Source organism: Chlorocebus sabaeus, chromosome 7 (genome assembly GCF_047675955.1).
Source record: "Chlorocebus sabaeus isolate Y175 chromosome 7, mChlSab1.0.hap1, whole genome shotgun sequence".
NCBI lineage: Eukaryota > Metazoa > Chordata > Mammalia > Primates > Cercopithecidae > Chlorocebus > Chlorocebus sabaeus.
In genome coordinates, this window is record NC_132910.1 from 27,518,659 (window position 1) to 27,537,641 (window position 18,983).

Consider the following 18,983-nt stretch of genomic DNA (forward strand, 5'->3'; position numbering starts at 1 on the left):
AATTTTGAGAATATCAAATCCAACATAAAAATCTGAAGTAAGAAATGGTATACAAATTTCACTGATAGAATTTCTGAATGAAAACAAGGGGCAAATAAACATTTTGAAAATTATGAGCTACCAAAAATTCCTAGGGGCATATTTATTTGCACAATTGCTAATCCGGAACACACAGGAAGAAAATGAAAACAAATCCTAAAATCTGAATTTTGTCATCATTTGAAAAGACCTTATTTGATAGATCTTAGAAAAAAGTCCAAGATGCACTTTAAAGAAGAAAAAAAGTATTTTTCTTTTTATATATGTATATTTCAACATAACTTAATGGCTCCTAAATGTAAAATCATAAACAGCCTTAACTTAGCTTTTTCCTTTCTTCCAAAATCCAAATTAATGGTATTAAAATGCCTACTTACCAATACAGGAATATTTAACGTTCTAATTAAGTCAATTTTAGGGTCTCCAACAGATTGGTCTCGTTCAAAAACATATGCCTTGTTGCTAACAGCAGATATTGTTGTCCCATTATCTCCAAATTGAACATTTGCTTTGTTTCTGAGCTCCCTAAAAGAAAGAAAGAAGGGTTTTTATTTGAAAATAGGCACCACTTTAATACGGAAGACTTTTCCTTTCTTTCGGCATCAAAGTTATATTTTCAGTATAACATTCCCAATATAACATTATACAGAGACTGCAGCTACTAAGCCTTAAAAAGCTGGAGACTGAAACTATAATGTGGGAAGGAAACGAGGCCTAGGATAGAGTCTTCCCAAAAACTTTGTTTTCATTCTTTTCTTCCCTGATGAGGGAGGTGCAACAGTCAAGGGTCACCTTGACCAGGGAATCAAAATCAGTGAACTCTCTCCTGGGTTATGGTTTGGTCCTGAAGTATTTTCAAAATTTTCAATTTGGTTCATAGATTTAGTTTGAATTTCAGTTTGTTTACCAATGTCTTTTTGTTTCTAAATTGAATTAAATTGAAATTTTATTTAAAAAAATAATGCCCAAAGCTTAGTAAATTACAGGAATTCACTCCTGTTTCTTTTTTTGAGATAGGGTCTCGCTCTGTTGTCCAGGCTGGAGTGCAGTGGCATGACTACAGCTCACTGCAGCCTCAGACTCCTGGGCTCAAACAATCCTCCCACCTCAGCCTCCCAAGTAGCTAGAAGTATAGGAGCATGCCACCACACGCAGCTAATTTTTTTGTAGAGATGAGGTCTTACTATATTGCCCAGGCTGGTCTTGAACTCCTGGACTCAAGTGATCCTCCTGCCTCGACCTCCCAAAATGCTAGGATTATGGGCATGAGCCACCACACTCGGTCTCTGTTTCTGATATACAGCACAGTTTGGTTCAAGTTAGTGCCCCCAAATGAAGCATTAGAAAGTTCTTAGAAAGTGCCTGGTACCAGGGCTGGGCCTAGAGTCAGTGTGAGTGATATAAGAGGTGCCAAAACAAGTAGCAATCAAGATAAATATTTTAATGCACTATTTATTAAAACCAAAATTTATGCCAAAAATTTATGATGAACAAAATTTTAAATAAAAACAGGATCTGATCTTTTGTTCATCAAATGCCTCACACTAGCCCTAGCCCTGCCTGGTGTTCGATAAATAGTAGGTGTTTGATAAATTCCAGTGACTTTAGTTTCTTTCCCTTTGTTTAACTCTCCTTCTTCCTAAACCAGCTAGGGTTATGATGTCTGACATGGTAGCCACTAATCACATGTAACTACTGAGCACTTAAACTGTGGCTAACTGGAATTGAGATTTGCTGTAAGTGTAAAATACACACAGAATTTCAAAAACAGTGCCAACCTTTTTTTATATTGATTACATATTGAAATGATGCCATTTCAGTAATAATGGGTAAAATTAAAATATATTATTAAAATTAATTTTACCTGTTTCCTTCTACTTTTTAAAAAATGTGGCTACTAGAAAATCTTGAAATCTTAAATTACACACGTGGTTCATGTAATATTTCTATTGGGCAGAGCTAATTTAAGAGCACAGGTTAGGAAGGCATTGGCCAGCTGGGCTACCCACACCTCCTCTGAGGCCTTTCCCAACCACAGTAGTACAGGGATTTTTCTCACCCACCTGTGGATGTCTGTACATGTCTTTAGCATTCAGTTATAAACTTCTGAATGACATCATTTAGATTGTGAAAGAATTATCATGTAGCCTTAGACTGCAAGCAAGCTGAAGGCTGAAACTTGTATGTAAAAATGCTCCTGGGTGATGATGGAGTTATGTCCCAATAAACCCATCATAAGTTGAAAAGATCCTAAGTTGAAAGTTTGTTTTTGATTCAACAACTTAGTATCTTTCCAATTTACGATGGGTTTATCTGGATGTAACTCTATCATTGTTGGAGGGGCATACCAAATACATTATCACTTTCACACCATTTCGAAGTCAAAAAATCATTTAAGTTGAACCATCATAAGTCAAGGACCGTCTGTATATTATATCTCTTTATACCTCTTAAATCCCTTCTAGATTTTAAAATAAAAACAGATGAGAAAATAAACAAATGCTTTCATACGATGCATAAAAATAAATGAGTCTTTGTATCTTCTCCAGTAGAAAAAAACAAACCATTTTTTTCTGTGCTCTCATACTGTAACAATTTACACAGAAGATTTCTGAGACTTCTGGTCATCATGAAGTGTGTGGCGTTTTCTTCCCACCAATAATTCTGCAGTGTCCTCCAATTCAATTCAATTCTGATACTTTCTACTTGGACATAGCATCAGACTCTACAGGTTGAGACTGCCTTCCACTTCCTATGCCAATCAAAAGCCCCGGGCTGTTTTACCTGTGCTGCCAAACTAATGGCTATAAATTGGGGTTCCCATCCCCCCATGCTTGGGCTCAATTAATTTGCTAGAGCAGCCCAGAATACTCAGGGAAACACTTACATTTTATTATAAAGGATATTACAAAGTACACAGATGAAGAGATGCGTTGGTTGGGCAAGGTATAGGGGAAGGAGCTCAGAACTTTCATGCCCTCCGCAGGCTCGCTACTCTCCAGGAATCCCCATGTTCGGCTCTCTGGAAACTCCAAATTCAGTCCTTTTGGTTTTTTTATGGAAGCTACATTATATAGGCATGATTGATTATATCACTGGTCATTTGTGATCAACCCAACTTTCAGCCCCTCTCCCCTCCTGGGAGGCTGGGGGATGGGGCTAAAAGTCCCAACCCTCTAATCCTGTCCTATTCTTTCAGGACCAGCTCGTATCCAGGAGCCATAGAGGTGGTCAGTCATCAGTCAACTCACTAGCACACAAAAAGACACTTATCACTTAGGAGATTCCAAGGATTTTAGGAGCTGTATGCCAGGAAATGGAGGAAGACTAAATACATATTTCATCATATCACATGTCTATATCCTATACTTTGTCAAGTGTATAGAAGGAAGCACACTTCATATCACATATACACATATCACACATCATATCACACTAAGTACCAAGCTATGCCCATGAATCCTATAAATATCTGACACTTGCATATCTCTTCAAAGAGTTTAACCCACATTATTTTATTTTATTTTATTGAATCCTTACAAGTCTGTAGTACAAATAGAGCATGTAGTATTGCCCCACTTCACAGATGGGGACACAGAATACAGGCAGAAGAGTCAGAACTTGATCCCAAGTCTTTCTCATTAGCACAAGGTGCTCCTCCCTCTGTATGAGACAACCTCTCGTAACAGGTACCTAAGAAACGCCTGAGGATGAAACCAGCTAATGCCTCTAACAAATGCCTCTAACCAAAGCCAAATCTAAATGATAAATTACACGCCCTTCCAGTTTACAAAGAATATATTTAAAAATCTGATAGACACTTCTATGTTAAAACACTTACACAGCTTGAAGTTCGGTGTTTGCAGTGGACTTTTCGTTTATTAGACAACCATTCCCCTTTATTCTGGTAATAGCCCTGATTTCCTTTCCTCTCTTGTACTGTACAGCTGTGCAAGACCATCGGTCGAGGGTGCTATGGGACCTAAGCTCAATCAATTCCTTTCCTCTGACCTCTGAATCCTGAGCACAGTGCCTCAAGACAGAAAACACAGTGAAAGAGCCAGGCGTGGTGACCTGTACCTGTAGTGTCAGCTACTTGGGAGGTTAAGGTGGGAGGATGGCTTGAACCCAGGAGTTTGATGTTACAGTGAGCTATGATCGTGCCACTGCATTCCAGCATGGGCAACAGATCAAGACCTTGTCTCTACCAAAAAAAAACTTTAATTTAAAAACAAGAAAACTCAGTAACAGACAGGATTCTTCCTGGTGGCAGACACATGATGTGATGATCAATACATTCTCGTGACCTGGATCTTTAAAGCTGCCCTGCATCCTGCTTTTGTCTTCCAAGCTGCTCTCCTTGATTCTGTTAACCTACTTTATAGCCTCCAAACAGATTCCCCTTTTACTTAAATTAGCCAGAAGTAGTTTATTTTGCCGATAACCAAAGAGCCTTCACTTAGAAATCATTAACTCAGTCTTTTTATAGATAAGAATATGTAGATTCAGGACCAATCAAAAGTGTCAGGGCCAGGTTAAGAATCCTGGTGACCTCACCTCTCATCCAGGGTATTCCCTGATTTTACACAGAGGTTAATTCACAGTAATTTATTGGAATATGGAGGAGGAAAGGAAATTTCAAAGTCAAACTTTTCTGTAAGCCAAGGCTGGTGCCTGCAGAGAGGGGCATATTGATCAGTTACTGTCCTACAAGATCAAAGAAGACCAAAGGAACTTTCAGAAACACAAACAAGAGTTTGAAAAAACAAAACAAAAACAACAGCAAAAAATACAGCAAATTTTTGGCCTAGGCAATTAAGGAACTATACTTAAAAGTGCCCAGCATGGTCCCTGGTATTTAGTAGATGCTAATGAATCTCAGACTATAGTGTAACATTTGTGAATTACTATGATGGTCCTTGTCATTAAGAAAAGGTTCAGTTATGCTCCATGAACTATTTAATCAGGTAGGAAAATTCATGGTTGGTTTTAGAAATAATTTTAGAAACAACAGACTGAGATAAGGAGTAGAAATCAAAAGGAATAATTTGAATTAGGTGGAAAATTAACATCTGTATGTCTAATTCCTCAGAGGTGTTTGATAAATTGGATGCATATAATACTATCATAGAATCATTATCTTTCAGTCATATTGGTTCCTTCATTCACCTAATCCTCTGTTGAGAATTACTATCAAGTGATTGAGCACACACTGGATACAAACTAGATTGAGATGTGGCTGGCAGGGTTGACTTTCAACCCTGGTTTCATTTTACTCACTGCTTCTGTGCTTCAGTTTCCTCATCTGTAAAATGGAGGTAATAACGTACTCACCTTGTAGGTTGTTATGAGAATGAAATCCACATAAATTCAGTTAGAACACTACCTGGCACACCTGCTGCTTAGGAGGGATTAGCTACTGATACCACGTGCAACAGCTTGTGCTAAGCCCTCGAGATGGTGCGACATTAAGTCCTGGTTCTTGTCCTCCAAGAATCCACAGTAGAGCATGGGAGGCTGCCTTCAGAGGCCACTTCCCTCACAGTAAATGCGCTGCGGGCATACAGAGGAGGGAGGGATGGCGACTGGAAGGGGACTCCTGCAGGAGACACTTTTGCTTGATTCTGGAAAGAGTGGGCTTCTGCAGGTAGGAGGGTGGAGAGGGCGTTCCAACAGAGGCAGCAGGAGGGCGAGGGCGGGCAGCACAGCATGAAAACACTTCCCACGTGGGGAGTGAGAAAGCTGTGGTCATGGAGGAGGAGGACACATTTTAAAAGACCATCACAGATCCAGGCGAGGCTGGGGTGATGAACACATCAATGTGGAAAGAGTACTGCAGTCTTAGGGTGACCACGGAGAAGGGGGAAAGCAAGGTGAGCTGGCCAAAGGCACAGGCTAAGAAGCCCCTACCCTTAACTTTGAGTACCCTGCCCACTCAGGTAACCGAAGGTGGCAACCTCTAGATACAAAGCAGGATACTGAGAAGAAGTGGTAAGAGCAGGATCGGGAGAAGACTCACCCACTTGTTGACAGTGTGCAAGAAACAGTTTCATTCCTGAAGATGGAAACATCTCCCTGGTCTCCCTGTCCCCAGGCAGTGACCCCTAGGCTCATGCAGGCAATTCACCTAATGTAACACATGCATTTAATACTCACACATACCTGGTCACAACCTTTTGTGCATGATAAGATGGTATGAGAGATCTTTTTCTATTTTTTTTAACTTCTGAGCAGTTTAAGGATTTTTTTTTCAAAATCTGTTTCTATTTTGGCAAAACACACAAAATTTTAGCTAATCTAAAAACACTATCAGAGAAAGGTGAGGCAAGTTTAGAAAAAAGGATACAGCATTCTCCTATAATAATGGAAACAATGATCATGGTGTTCCTAAATTTTTTATTATCTCTTTATGTTAAAAAAAATTTTTATACAGCTTGGCTCAGAGATGGTTAAAGAACTAAATAAAGGGTTAACAGGACAGAATCAGACAGTATAAACAAAATTCCTGCCTTTGCTAAATTGCAAGACACTTAGATCCTGAAGAAATTAAAAGTGGAAAAATAGAACTATAAGAAAATCAACTTGAACATCAAACCATTGAAGGGAGTAAAAGACTTTTAAGCTCAGACATGACAGAAATGTTGAAAAAGAATAGACTTGACTACAATATATTTTAAAAATTAACAAAGCAAACAATGGAAAAACAGTTGCCCCAAATGAAACATAAAAAGTTCACAGAGTGGCATGAACGTTCCAGAACCCAGATAAGCAAATCAACAAAGGACAAGAACTAAAAGTGTGGAAACACAACTGGCTGGCAAACATGGGCAGAACATTCAATCCATGAGGTAACCAGAGGAGAAAATGAAAACGGATCTACATGTTCAGGAAAGGAACAGTTAGGTGTAGTAATACATTTACTCTATAAAATATAATCATCATTAAAATTCATTTGTATGAAGACAAAAATATAAAATTGAAAAATCCTATGCTATAACATTAGGTGAATAAAAAACATGTATATTTTATATGTGCACATGCATATGTACATAGTATGATAATCATCTAAAACTCATCCATGGAAAAATGGCCGAGAAGATATCCACTAAAATGTTAGTTAGCATTGGTTATTTTTCAGACAGTGAAGCCATGGATAGTAATTTTTGTTCAAAACTTTACTGCATTTTCAAGTTGATCTTTAGTGATTATATATATGGAACACATATATATGTGTAATTTTAATAATATATAGTTTACACTCTTAAAGATAATGCTATATACATTATATATGTTGATATTTGAAAATCCAGTATTACTTGATATCAATTAATAATAAAATAACTTAAGATATAGCCCTTACATCTTCTTAAATAATACAAGCCTAAAAAAGAAATGAATAATCCAAATGGCAAAACTAAGAAACCCCAAAATAAGATATTTCACGGGATATTGTAAATTTAGCAAATACTTCTTAGAAATATGAAAATTAACTGGAAGTGCCCTTAGACAAACTGTTTTCTTTTTTAATCCTTGAAATGTTAAATGGTAGGCAAAATAGAAAAAGGTATCTGACAAGACAAAAAATAAACCTCAAAAAGGCTGCAGAAGCCATGGGATACCATGACTTGGATACAAATTTTATACAAATATGTCCCTGAGCAAAAGGATCATGAGGCCAATGAGCCTTGTATTCACAGACCTGTTCCAGGGCTGCTCAATCCGTAGCTTTACAAAAATGTAAATAATACACTCCATTCCTTAAAACAGACTGACTGGCTGTTATCAACATTTGGAACGCCCATCGTCTTTTTCCAAAAATATTACTATTCTGAACTCCCCAATATGTGAAAGGTTTGGGAAATGTGCCACTGTAAATCCTGTGTCAGATGAGTTGGGCCCACTTCCACAGCCCTGCTTGGCCCTTCCCCATCTCAGAGGTTTCCCACCACCACACCAATCCATACTAACTGGCGAAAGGGGCTACATGCCCTCCCCTTCCTTTGCCCCAGGCCCCCTGGCATATAATTGATGGAATCAGCTGAGTCAGTTGGGAGAAAACACTGGAGCAGGAGTTACTGGAATGTTCTGTCTTATCCAGCCTAAACAATAGCATCATAAAGCCACAAGTGACAGAAATCAAATACAGTGAATGACTGCAAAAGGCACATGTAGAGACTAGCAGGCTCCACAGAGGGTTTGGACAGCTCCCTAAAAAGCCATGTTTCTCTACAAATCCCAGATCTCATGACCCACTTAGCCCTGTAAGGAGCTCTTAGCAGCCTGCACTGCACATGTGCATATTCCTAACAAAGCCATTCATTTTCAGGGCCTGATTCCCCTTTCTTGAACCTATACTTGGGTTTCCTGAACTAAGTCCTATGGTTCCGGCTATTAGGTAGGTGCAAAGTAACTGCATTTTTTGTTATTACTTTTAAACACTTTTTAATAATTGTGTCCTATAGTATTAAAAAGTTTTTCCACACATGTCCTATGAATTTAAACCACAGTTGAAGATGTTTAATTCACATATTCCACAAATATTCATTAAACAGTAGACAGTCAGAGACGAAAGGACTTGGTCACTGCACCCCATGGAGCTTCCAGTACATTGGGAAGACAGACAGATACCTAAGCCAATTATTAAAATGCACTTAGTCACTGTCATAATGGATGCACATATTTATTAGTCCGTTCTCACACAGCTAATATGGACATACCTGAGACTGAGTCATTTATGAAGGAAAGAGGTTTAATTGACTCACAGTTCAGCATGGCTGGGGAGGCCTCAGAAAACTTACAATCATGGTAGAAGGGGACACAAACATGTCCTTTTTCACATGGCAGCAGAAAGGAGAAGTGCCCAACAAAAGGGTTTTGCTCGTTTGTTGTTGTTGTTGTTGAGAGAGTCTTGCGTTGTCGCCCAGGCTGTCATTCGGTGGCGTGATCTCGGCTCACTACAACCTCTGCCTCCCAGGTTCAAGTGATTCTCCTGCCTCAGTCGGTGTGTGCCACCACACCCAGCTAATTTTTTTTTTTTTTTGTATTTTTAGTAGAGACAGAGTTTTACTATGTTGGCCACGCTGGTCTTAAACTCCTGACCTCAAGCGATCCGCCCACCTTGACCTCCCAAAGCGCTGGGAATATAGGTACGAGCCATCACAACCGGCCAAAAGGGGTTTTTAAAAAGTCCCTTATAAAACCATCAGATCTCGTGAGAACTAACTCACTATCAAGAGAACAGCATGAGGGTAACTGCCCCCATGATTATATTACCCCCTACTGGGACCCTCCCATGACATGCGGAGATTATGGGAACTACAATTCAAGCTGAGATTTGGCTGGCGGGGACACAGCCAGACCATATCAACATACCACTCTACAATTGCTATAAAGTGGTATACTTGACACATTTTTTTTTTTTTTTTGAGATGGGGGTCTTAATCTGTTACCCATGCTGGAGTGCAGCGGTGCAATCTCAGCTCACTGCAACCTCCACCTCCCAGGCTCAAGCGACGCTCCCACTTCAGCCTCTCAAGTAGCTGGGGGCCGCAGGCACATGCTACCACACCTGGCTAATTTTTTGTATTTTTGTTAAAGACAGGGTTTTGCCATGTTGCCCAGGCTGGTCTCGAACTCCTGAGCTCAAGTGATCTGCCCGCCTCAACCCCCCAAAGTGCTGGGATTATAGGTGTGAGCCACCGTGCCCAGTCTACTTGACATTTTAAATAAGATGTAACAGGGAGAGAGTATCCCAAGTCAGGCAAGTCTCAGGAGATAGCATTTGCACTAAGTAAGATGTGAAGGTCAAGAGAGGTAGCGCTGGGGAATTCATTCTTGACTGCAGCAACAGCATGAATATTGGCAAGGTAGTGTGTCTGGGGAGCTTATAAATCATGGGAGTGGCCAAACGCGGTGGCTCACGCCTGTAATGCCAACACTTTGGGAGGCCCAGGCAGGTGGATCACTTGAGGTCAGGAGTTCGAGACCAGCCTGGTCAACATGGTGAAACCTTGTCTCTACTAAAAATACAAAAAATTGGCCAGGTGTGGTGACACGCACCTGTAATTCCAGCTACGGGGGAGGCTGAGGCAGAAGAATCACCTGAACCTGGGAGACAGAGGTTACAGTGAGCCAAGATCGTGCCACTGTACTCCAGCCTGGGAAACAGAATGAGACTCTGTCTCAAAAAAAAAAAGAAAAAAAAAATCATGGGAGTATGGTTGGAATTATGCTGTCTAATAGGGTAGCCACTAGCCACATGTGGCTATTGCACATTCAAAAATGTGGCTAGTCTGAAATGAAATGTTCTATAAGTGTAAAATGCACACAGGATTTCAAAAATAGTATAAAAAAGATTGTAAAGTGTCTCATTAATAATTCTAAATATTGGTAACATGTTGGAATGACACTATTTTGGATAGTTTGCAGAGTCTCCATCATATCTTAAGGAACTTCATTTAAAAATAACAACAACAACAAACAATGGGACATTTAGATACTGATCCTGGTTCAACTTCTAATTGTCGCCAGTGGCAGAGCTTGAAATACAAACTTTCTCTACCCAGTACACAACGTTTCCTCAGGCATAAAACACATACAAAATGGCTTTTTAAAATGAGGACCCACGTATTTTCTTAGATTTCTTCATATAGCAACAGGGTTCATCTTTATAATTCTACATATTGACTTGTACAGACTAAAACAATTAATCCACAAAGACCAATAATATAGTTTTGGTGTCCCCTCCAAATCTCATGTTGAAATATGATCCCCAATGTTGTAGGTGGGGCCTGGTAGGAGGTGTTTGGGTCATGGGAAGGATTCCTCATGGCTCAGTGCTGTCCTCGTGATAGTAAGTGAGTTCTCACGAGATCTGGTTGTTGTAAAGTGTGGCACCTCTCCCCTCTCTTGCTCCTGCTCTGGCCATGTGACATGCCTGCTCCCCCTCTTCCTTCCACCATGATTGTAAGTTTCCTGAGGCCTCCCCAGCAGCCAAGCAGATGTCAGCATCATGCTTCCTGTAGAACCTGTGGAACTGTAGACTAATTTTAAACTTCTTTTTTAAGTAAACCACCCAGTCTCAAGTCGTTTCTTTCTTTCCCTCCCTCCCTCCCTTGCCTCCCTTCCTCCCTCCTTCCTTTCTTTCTTCTTTTTTTTTTTTTTTGAGACGGGGCCTTGCTCTGTCACCCACGCTAGAGTATAGTGGCATGTTCTCGCTCACTGCAACCTCTGCCTCCCAGGTTCAAGCAATTCTCCTGCCTCAGCCTCCTGACTAGCTGGGACTACAGGCAGGCACCACCACGCCAGGCTAATCTTTGTATGTTTAGTAGAGGTGGGGTTTTGCCACGTTAACCAGGCTAGTCCCAAACTCCTGACCTCAAGTGATCCACCCACCTTGGCCTCCCAAAGTGCTAGGATTACAGGCATGAGCCACTGCACCCAGCCAGGTATTTCTTTATAGCAATGTAAGAACAACCATTCTATGGTACTCTCAGTACCACAGAAAAATGGTACTGAGAGTCAAATATTGCTATAAAGATAGCTGAAAAATGTGGAAGCAGCTTTGGAACTGGGTAATGGGTAGAGAATGGAAGAGTTTGGAGGGCTCAGAAGAAGACAAGATGATGAGGGAAAGTTTGGAATGTCTTAGAGACTGATTAAATGATTGTCACCAAATTGCTGACAGTGAAGTTCAGGCTGAAAAGGTCTCAGATGGAAATGAGGAACTTACTGGGACTGGAGCAAAGTTCACATGTGTTATGCCTTAGCAAAGATCTTGGTCACTGTCATGTTCATGCCCCAGGGATCTGTGGAAGTTTGAACTTCAGAGTGATGATTTAGGATACCTGGCAGAAGAAATTTCTAGGCAGCAAAGCATTCAAGATGTCGCCTAGCTGCTTCTAACAGCCTACACTCAGATGTGGGAGTGAAAAAATGACTTAAAGTTGGAACTTATATTTAAAAGGGAGGCAGAACATAAAGGTTTGGAAAATTTGCAACCTGGGTATGTGGCTGAGAAAGAAAAAGCATTTCCACAGCCTGGGCAACATAGGGAGACTCTGTCTCAAAAAAAAAAGTTAAAAAGTAGCCAGATGTGGTGGCACTTGCCTATAGGCCTAGCTACTTGGGAGGCTGAGGCAGGGGGATCCCTTGAGCCCAGGAGGTCAAGGCTTCAGTGAGCCATGACCATGCCACCACACTCCAGCCTGGCAACAGACTGAGACCCTGTCTCAGAAACAAAACAAAACAAAATATTTTTGTGGGGAGATAAATTCAAGCAGGCTGTAGAGCAACCATTGCTAAAAAGATTTGCATAACTAAAAAGGAGCCAAGTGCTGATAGTCAAGACAATGGGGAAAAGGCCTTGAAAACATTTCAGAGATCTCTGAGGCAGCCCCTTCCATCACACGCCCTGAGATCTAGGAGAACTGAGTGGTTTCAGGGACCCGGCCAGGGTCACCACTTCCCTGTGCTGTTTCCCACATCCCAGACACTCCAGCTCCAGCCACGGGGTGCAGGCACAGCTCGGGCCATTCCTCTGTAGGGTGCAAGCTATAAGCTTTGGCAGCTTCCATGTGATGTTAAGCCTGCAGGAATACAGAGTGCAACAGTGAAAGAGGCTTGGCATCCTCCACCTCGATTTCAGATGATATATGAGAAAGCCTGGGTGCCCCAGCAGAAAATGGCTCCAAGGGCAGAGCCCTCAAGAGAACCTCTACTAAGGCAGTGAGGAGGGGAAATGCAGAGCTGAAGGCTCCACACAGAGTCCCCACTGAGGCACTGCCTAGGGGAGCTGTGGGAAGAAGGCCACCATCCTCCAGACACCAGAATGGTAGAGCCACCATCAGCTTGCAATCTCAGCATAAAAAAACTATAGGGGTGGAGCTGCCTAAGGCCTTGGGAGCCCACCACTTGCACCAGTGTGCTCTGGATATGAAACACGAAGTCAAAGGAGAAGATTTTGGAGCTTTATGATTTAATAACTACCCTGTTGGGTTTCAGACTTGCTTGGGGCCTGTAGTCCTTTTCTTATGGCCAATTTCTCCCTCTTCAAATGGGAATGTTTGTCCAATGCTGATACCTGCATTGTATCTTGGAAGGAAATAACTTGTTTTGATTTTACAGGATTACAGGTGGAAGGAATTCATCTCTAGATGAGACTTGGGACTTAGGACTTTTGAGTTAATGCTGGAATGAGTTAAGACTTTGGGGACTATTGAGAAGGGATGATTATATTTTGACATGTGAGAAGGACATGAAATTTGGAGACCAGGGGTGGAATGATGCAGTTTGGATGTCCCCTCCAAATCTCATGTTGAACTGTAATCCTCAGTGTTGGAGGTAGGGCCAGGTGGGAGGTGTTTGGGTCATAGGGGAGGATCCCTCATGGTTTGGTGCTGTCCTCACAACAGTGGGTGAGTTCTCACGAGATCTTGTTGTTGTAAAGTGTGGCACCTCCTCATCCCTTGCTCCTGCTTTCGCCATGTAACGTGCCTGCTCCTGCTTTGCCTTCTGCCATGAGTAAAAGCTCCCTGAGGCTTCCCTAGAAGCCAAGCAGAGCCAGCATGCCATGTGTGTACAGCCTGCAGAACCGTGAGCCAATTAAACCTCTTTTCTTTATAAATTACCCAGACTCAGGTATTTTTTTATAGCAATGCAAAAATAGCCTAATCCAACTAATAGTAAAAGCAAACACTTAAGTATCACTAATTATGTGCTAGGCACTAGTCTAAGCACTTTGTACATAATGACTCATTGACTCAATCTTCATAACAATCGTGTGAAGGAGGTCCTATTTGTATCCCCATTTTATAGATAAAGAAATGGAAGCAGGGTCAAAATGGGTCATCTGACTCCAGAGTCAGAGCATGAGCACCCAAGAAGGAACTAGGATTAGTACTGATTCATAACACATGAATCAGTCAGCAATAATTTATTGAGCAATTGATTACAACAGAATTGTGAGGCATTTTTATCATTCAGCAGTTCTGAAAAAGAAAGATCTTGTTGTCTGCTTCCTCTATTAATTTGTTTTCTAATTTGGTAAGGAGAGACTTTATTAGAAAGATTATTGTATGGGTGAGGGAGAAGGTATTATAATAGGGAAAAGGGGAAGATTGCAACAGAGAAAATGCTCTGATTCAAGCATCTCCCTCTACTAATCATTTAAAAATGACTAAAGGGATCCTGATTCCCCAGTGTTTGAAATTGGTGGTCACCAGCAAAGACTCTAACAGACACTGCTACTTGCTTATTGCTTATACCCAGGATGGGTGGAGAAAAGGAGTGGGTAAGAAACAGAAAGATCTGTCCCAGGCAACAGTAAATTCTGGAACTGCTTTAAAACTAGTTATGTGGGGAATGGAAATGGAGGGAGGCCCTAAAAGTCACGTAAGAATATCAAGGTAGCCGGGCGTGGTGATGTTCACGCCTGTAATCCCAACACTTTGGGAGGCTGAGGCGGGAGGATCACTTGAGCCCAGGAGTTCAAGACCAGCCTAGACAAAATAGCAAGACCTCATCTCTACAAAAAAAAAATTATCTGGTGTGGGTGGTGAACACTTGTAATCTTAGCTACTAGGGAGGCTGAGGCAGGAGGATCACTTGAACCCAGGAGTTGGAGGTGGCAGTAAGCTATGAGCGCTCTACTGCACTCCAGCCTGGGCAACAAAGCCAGACCTTGTCTCTTAAAAAACAAATAAAAAAAGAATATCAAGGGGCAACCTTAAAAGGGTCAGGGTAAGGAGTAACTCTTCATGGTTTAATAATCACAGTCTGCCAACTCAGGAGGAAACTGCTGCACTTCAAAACACAACATGCTGAGACTTGGCCCAGTCCACAAAGCCATTCTCTGCTGAGGTTTCACACACACATACAAAACATCAGCAGCGTTTCAGACAAAGAAATCAGGAACTGTGCTCCCACACAGCCCTGGAGCCCTGCTCTTGGGAAGACGTAAGGATGCAGGCCATATTGGGGTTACTCTGTATTTCTTGCAAGACAGGAGGCGATCAAGACTTACCTGTAGGTGTACGGCCCCACTTCTTCCACCCGAGGGGTCTCCCCTCTGAGGATCTCCTCTGGATTGGTGACATTGAAGAAATAGAACTGAGTATACACAGGCAGAGGGGGCTTCTCCCAGGAGTCAAAGGCCTCGGTACCATTCCTTAACACAATTTTCTAGGAAGAAAACCAAAAGATTTACAAAAATGTAAGGTAGTAGTTGGCTTTAAACCCAAGAAGCAGAGGAAGGGACGTCCCCCTATTCTGACCTCCTAGATCACTATTTTAATCATTTCACAGGCATTCAACTGCAGTCTCCTGAGAATAGGGCCATATCTTACACCAATAGAGCCCACAGTTCTAATAAGTCAGGGAAGGCCTTCAATAAATATTTGTAAAGGGGCCGGGCCTGGTGACCCAGCACTTTGGGAGGCCAAGGCAGGCGGATCACTTGAGGTCAGGAGTTTGCGCTTGGTCAACATGGGGAAACCCCGTCTCTACTAAAAATACAAAAATCAGCCAGGTGTGGTGGCACGTGCCTGTAATCCTGGCTACTCAAGAGGCTGAGGCAGTAGACTTGCTTGAATCTGGGAGGTGGAGGTTGCAGTGAGCCAAGATCGTGCCACTGCACTCCAGCCTGGGTGACATAGCAAGACTCTGTCTCAAAATTAATTAATTAATTAATAATTGTAAAAGAAGGCTACTAAAGACAGCACATGGGCAGAAGCATGAAGCATAGTGTTACCAAAACCTAGGCCACAGACTGAGTGCCTAAAGGGCCTGCTGGCTTTGTTATTTTTGAAGATTCCATGGATGGTATATCTTCTGTAGAAGTTAAGCAATTCTGAAAAGCACTCCCAGTTTGCCCAGATGAGAGAAGAACAAGGGGAAGGGCCCAAGAAGGCCAGTTTTGGTCCTTCCATTTCAAGTCGAACCACATCCATCCCTACTACCTCCACCACCAGACGCTTTAAATGTATTTTCTTATTGGATCCCCAAAAACCCTAAAATGGAATTGCCTATCCCCGCTTCAAAAACCAGGAGGCCTAGCCTCACTGAGGTTAGCTGACAACAGAGACTGCACTCTGCACACAATCCCTCCTGCACGTTCCACCCCTGTTCTGCATTATAGGACGAATAATGCCCCCCATACTCTAAATTCCTAAGCTGAAGTCCTAACCTCCAATACCTCACAATGTGCCTGTATTTTGAGTCAGGGTCTTTAAAAAGCTGATGAAGGTTAAATGAGGTCATGAGGGTAGGCCCTGATCTAATAGGACTGATGTCCTAACTGGAGGAGGAAACTGGGACACAGAGAAGCACAGAGGGAAGGCCATGTGAAAACACGCGGAACTGACGGTCCTCCACAAGCCAAGGAGACAGGCCTCAGAAGAAACCAACTCTGCCAACACCTTGATCTCAGACTTCTAGCATCCAGAACTATGAGACAAATTTCTGTTGCTTAAGCCACCCAGTCTGTTGTATTTGTTCGGGAAGCCCTAGCAAATTAATACACCATGGCTTCCCTAGAGTGAAGTATTCTTCCAGCCTCACTGACTTCAGGCTAGGCCAAGTGACTAGATTTGGCCAACAGGATGTGGGTGGAATGACAGTGCATCAATTTGGAGCCAAGGCCTTAAGATGCACAGCAAGTTTCTATCTGCCATCTCGGAGTTGCCACCCTCGGAAAAGAGAAGAGCAGGCCACAGGTAGCTGCTGATCCTTCAGCCTAGGTTCTAAAATGGAGATGTGTAGACTAGTCCTAAAGCTAACCAGAAACCTGGGGTCCAGCCTCGTTCCACTGAGCCAGCTAAGCCCAAACTGCAACCAGCCGGCACACCCACATATTATTGTTACAAGCAACGAGACTGAGGAGTTACTTGTTACTCACCATGGCAGCAGAGGCCTGATAAATACAGTGCCTGAGGTTAACAGAAACCTGACACCTGGTATTCCCAACAGTCCTCTATCTGTTAATGGAGAAAAGCCTTGTGTTTTTACAGTAAAAACGACTGAAATACAAAAATAATATAAAAGCACAGATTGCAAATAAACCAAAACGTGAACTTTGAGTGTTGAGAATTTGTATCAGTTATAATTCACATCTGGATTAGGAGTCTTCCATTCATTGTTGCTTTTGTTTGGATTTTTACAACAGAAATAAATTACTTCTGTAAGCAGAAAAAAAAAGTTCCCTTACCTTTTTTTTTTTTAAGTGAAAATCTAAGAAACTCAGATTCTATAGGAGGTTATGGATAGACCCTAAGGCAGGGAGAAGGAGTGCACACAAAGAGAACCCACTTCATCTTGACTTTCCTCTGTTCTTGCAAAACAAAGGCGAGCCTGATGCTGCCTCAGCTGCGGTCCGCTCTGCTGCAAAGGCCCAGGAGCAGCCGCCCCGCCCCCACTCTCGGCTCTACCGCACTTCCCTTCCTGTGACTGTCAGGACAGTTGAGTGAGCACTCTGTATTCCTGCCTAATTTTTCCTGACAAGCATCATAGTGTATGAAGTTTCCAGTGAGAAAGGACTTGAGATCTCATTTATTTGTTCATGTGAAGAAAATCACCTCAGAATTAGGAACCCTGAAAGAGTCAGCAAACAGAAATGAACAGATGGCTAACCTCCCGGGTTTATCTTGCTGGGCTGGCGTCCAGCTTTTAGGCAACCATAAATCTAAAGACAAGTAAAAGGGTTTCCAGAAACAGGGGGTTACCAGAAGGAAAGGTAAACCTGGTTGTTCTGACATGTGTAAACAGTGTGACTTGAACTTGTTCCTCCAACCTTCAGGATAGAAATAAACATTTAGTACATTTGACTTCTTAATGAAACAAAGCAAATGAAAAACTAACAAGAACAATAAAAACAGTTCTTGACAGCATGCCAGTCACAACCGACCCAGACTGTGTTACAGCGGGGCTTCTCCTCTGTCTGCCTCCACCCCTACGGCCCTTCTCTGCCTGGCCACTTCTTAGCTGAGTCACCGGCACTCAGACAAATCCTCATAGCCCCTTTTACTCCATTCACATGTTGCCCTCAAGAATGGTGGCTTTTCCTGCTCCTTTCATGTGTCTCTTTTCCTCCACCTTACAAGCTGTATGTTTGTCAGGAAATGCTGTCAATCCCAGAGTGGATCACGTGTTGAGAGAGAGAGAGAGAGAGAGAGAGAGAGAGAGAGAGAGAGAGTGTGTGCGCGCGCGCGCGCATGCTCACACGAATGCACTAAGTAGGAAGAGAGATGGGGAATGAGACAACAGAGGGAAGTTGTAAATACAGCCGCCAACATTTCTAAAACAGTTGTGTCTTTATTTTTATTTTCTCACTTTCAGCTCAGAGAATGACAGTTACCATTCAGTTACCATTACTACCACCCCAGCTGCAATTTACTATGAGTCTGCTAAAGTCAGGTGCTATGCTAGGGGCTTTACAATGTACATTATCTCTGAGTTTTACGATGACACTACAAAATAAAAATCCCCATTTTGCAAACAAAGAAATGGTGGCACTGGCTGTCCCAAGTCACAAAGCCAGTAAGTGAAATCAAATCTCACCAAGTCCAGGTCTGCAGATTTGCTCACCCATGCAGCAGCTGCCACCCTATGGCACCCTGAGGGTAGAGTTGCCAGATTTAGCAAATAAAACCTGGGATACTCAGTTAAATTTGAATTTCAGATAAACAACAAATAATTTTATAATATGATTATGTCCCAAATATTGCATGGGCTACATCAAAAATGCTTTTATTCATAGGAGATGCATGCTGAAGGATTTAGGAACAAAGTGTGTGATATCTATAACTTACATTCAAATAATTCAAGAAAAAGTGCATCAGAGAGATAAAGTAAATATGGCAGGATGTTAACTGATACATCGGACTGAATCGAAATATCACACAAGACAGAATCATACTAAAACGTTATTTGTTGTTTATCTGAAATTCAAA

General features: G+C 41.9%; 1 protein-coding gene across 1 annotated transcript in view; it reads right to left on the minus strand.

Moving 5' to 3' along the window:
* The window catches only part of SCARB2 (scavenger receptor class B member 2), a 55,811-nt gene that overhangs the window by 21,818 nt on the left and 15,010 nt on the right, over positions 1 to 18,983 (minus strand). Inside the window, exons 2-3 of the mRNA XM_007998945.3 lie at positions 15,062 to 15,219; positions 417 to 564 (exon numbers count right to left, since the gene is read on the minus strand). Of these exons, the coding sequence (XP_007997136.2) occupies positions 417 to 564; positions 15,062 to 15,219 (306 nt within the window). The remainder of the gene's footprint in view (positions 1 to 416; positions 565 to 15,061; positions 15,220 to 18,983) is intronic.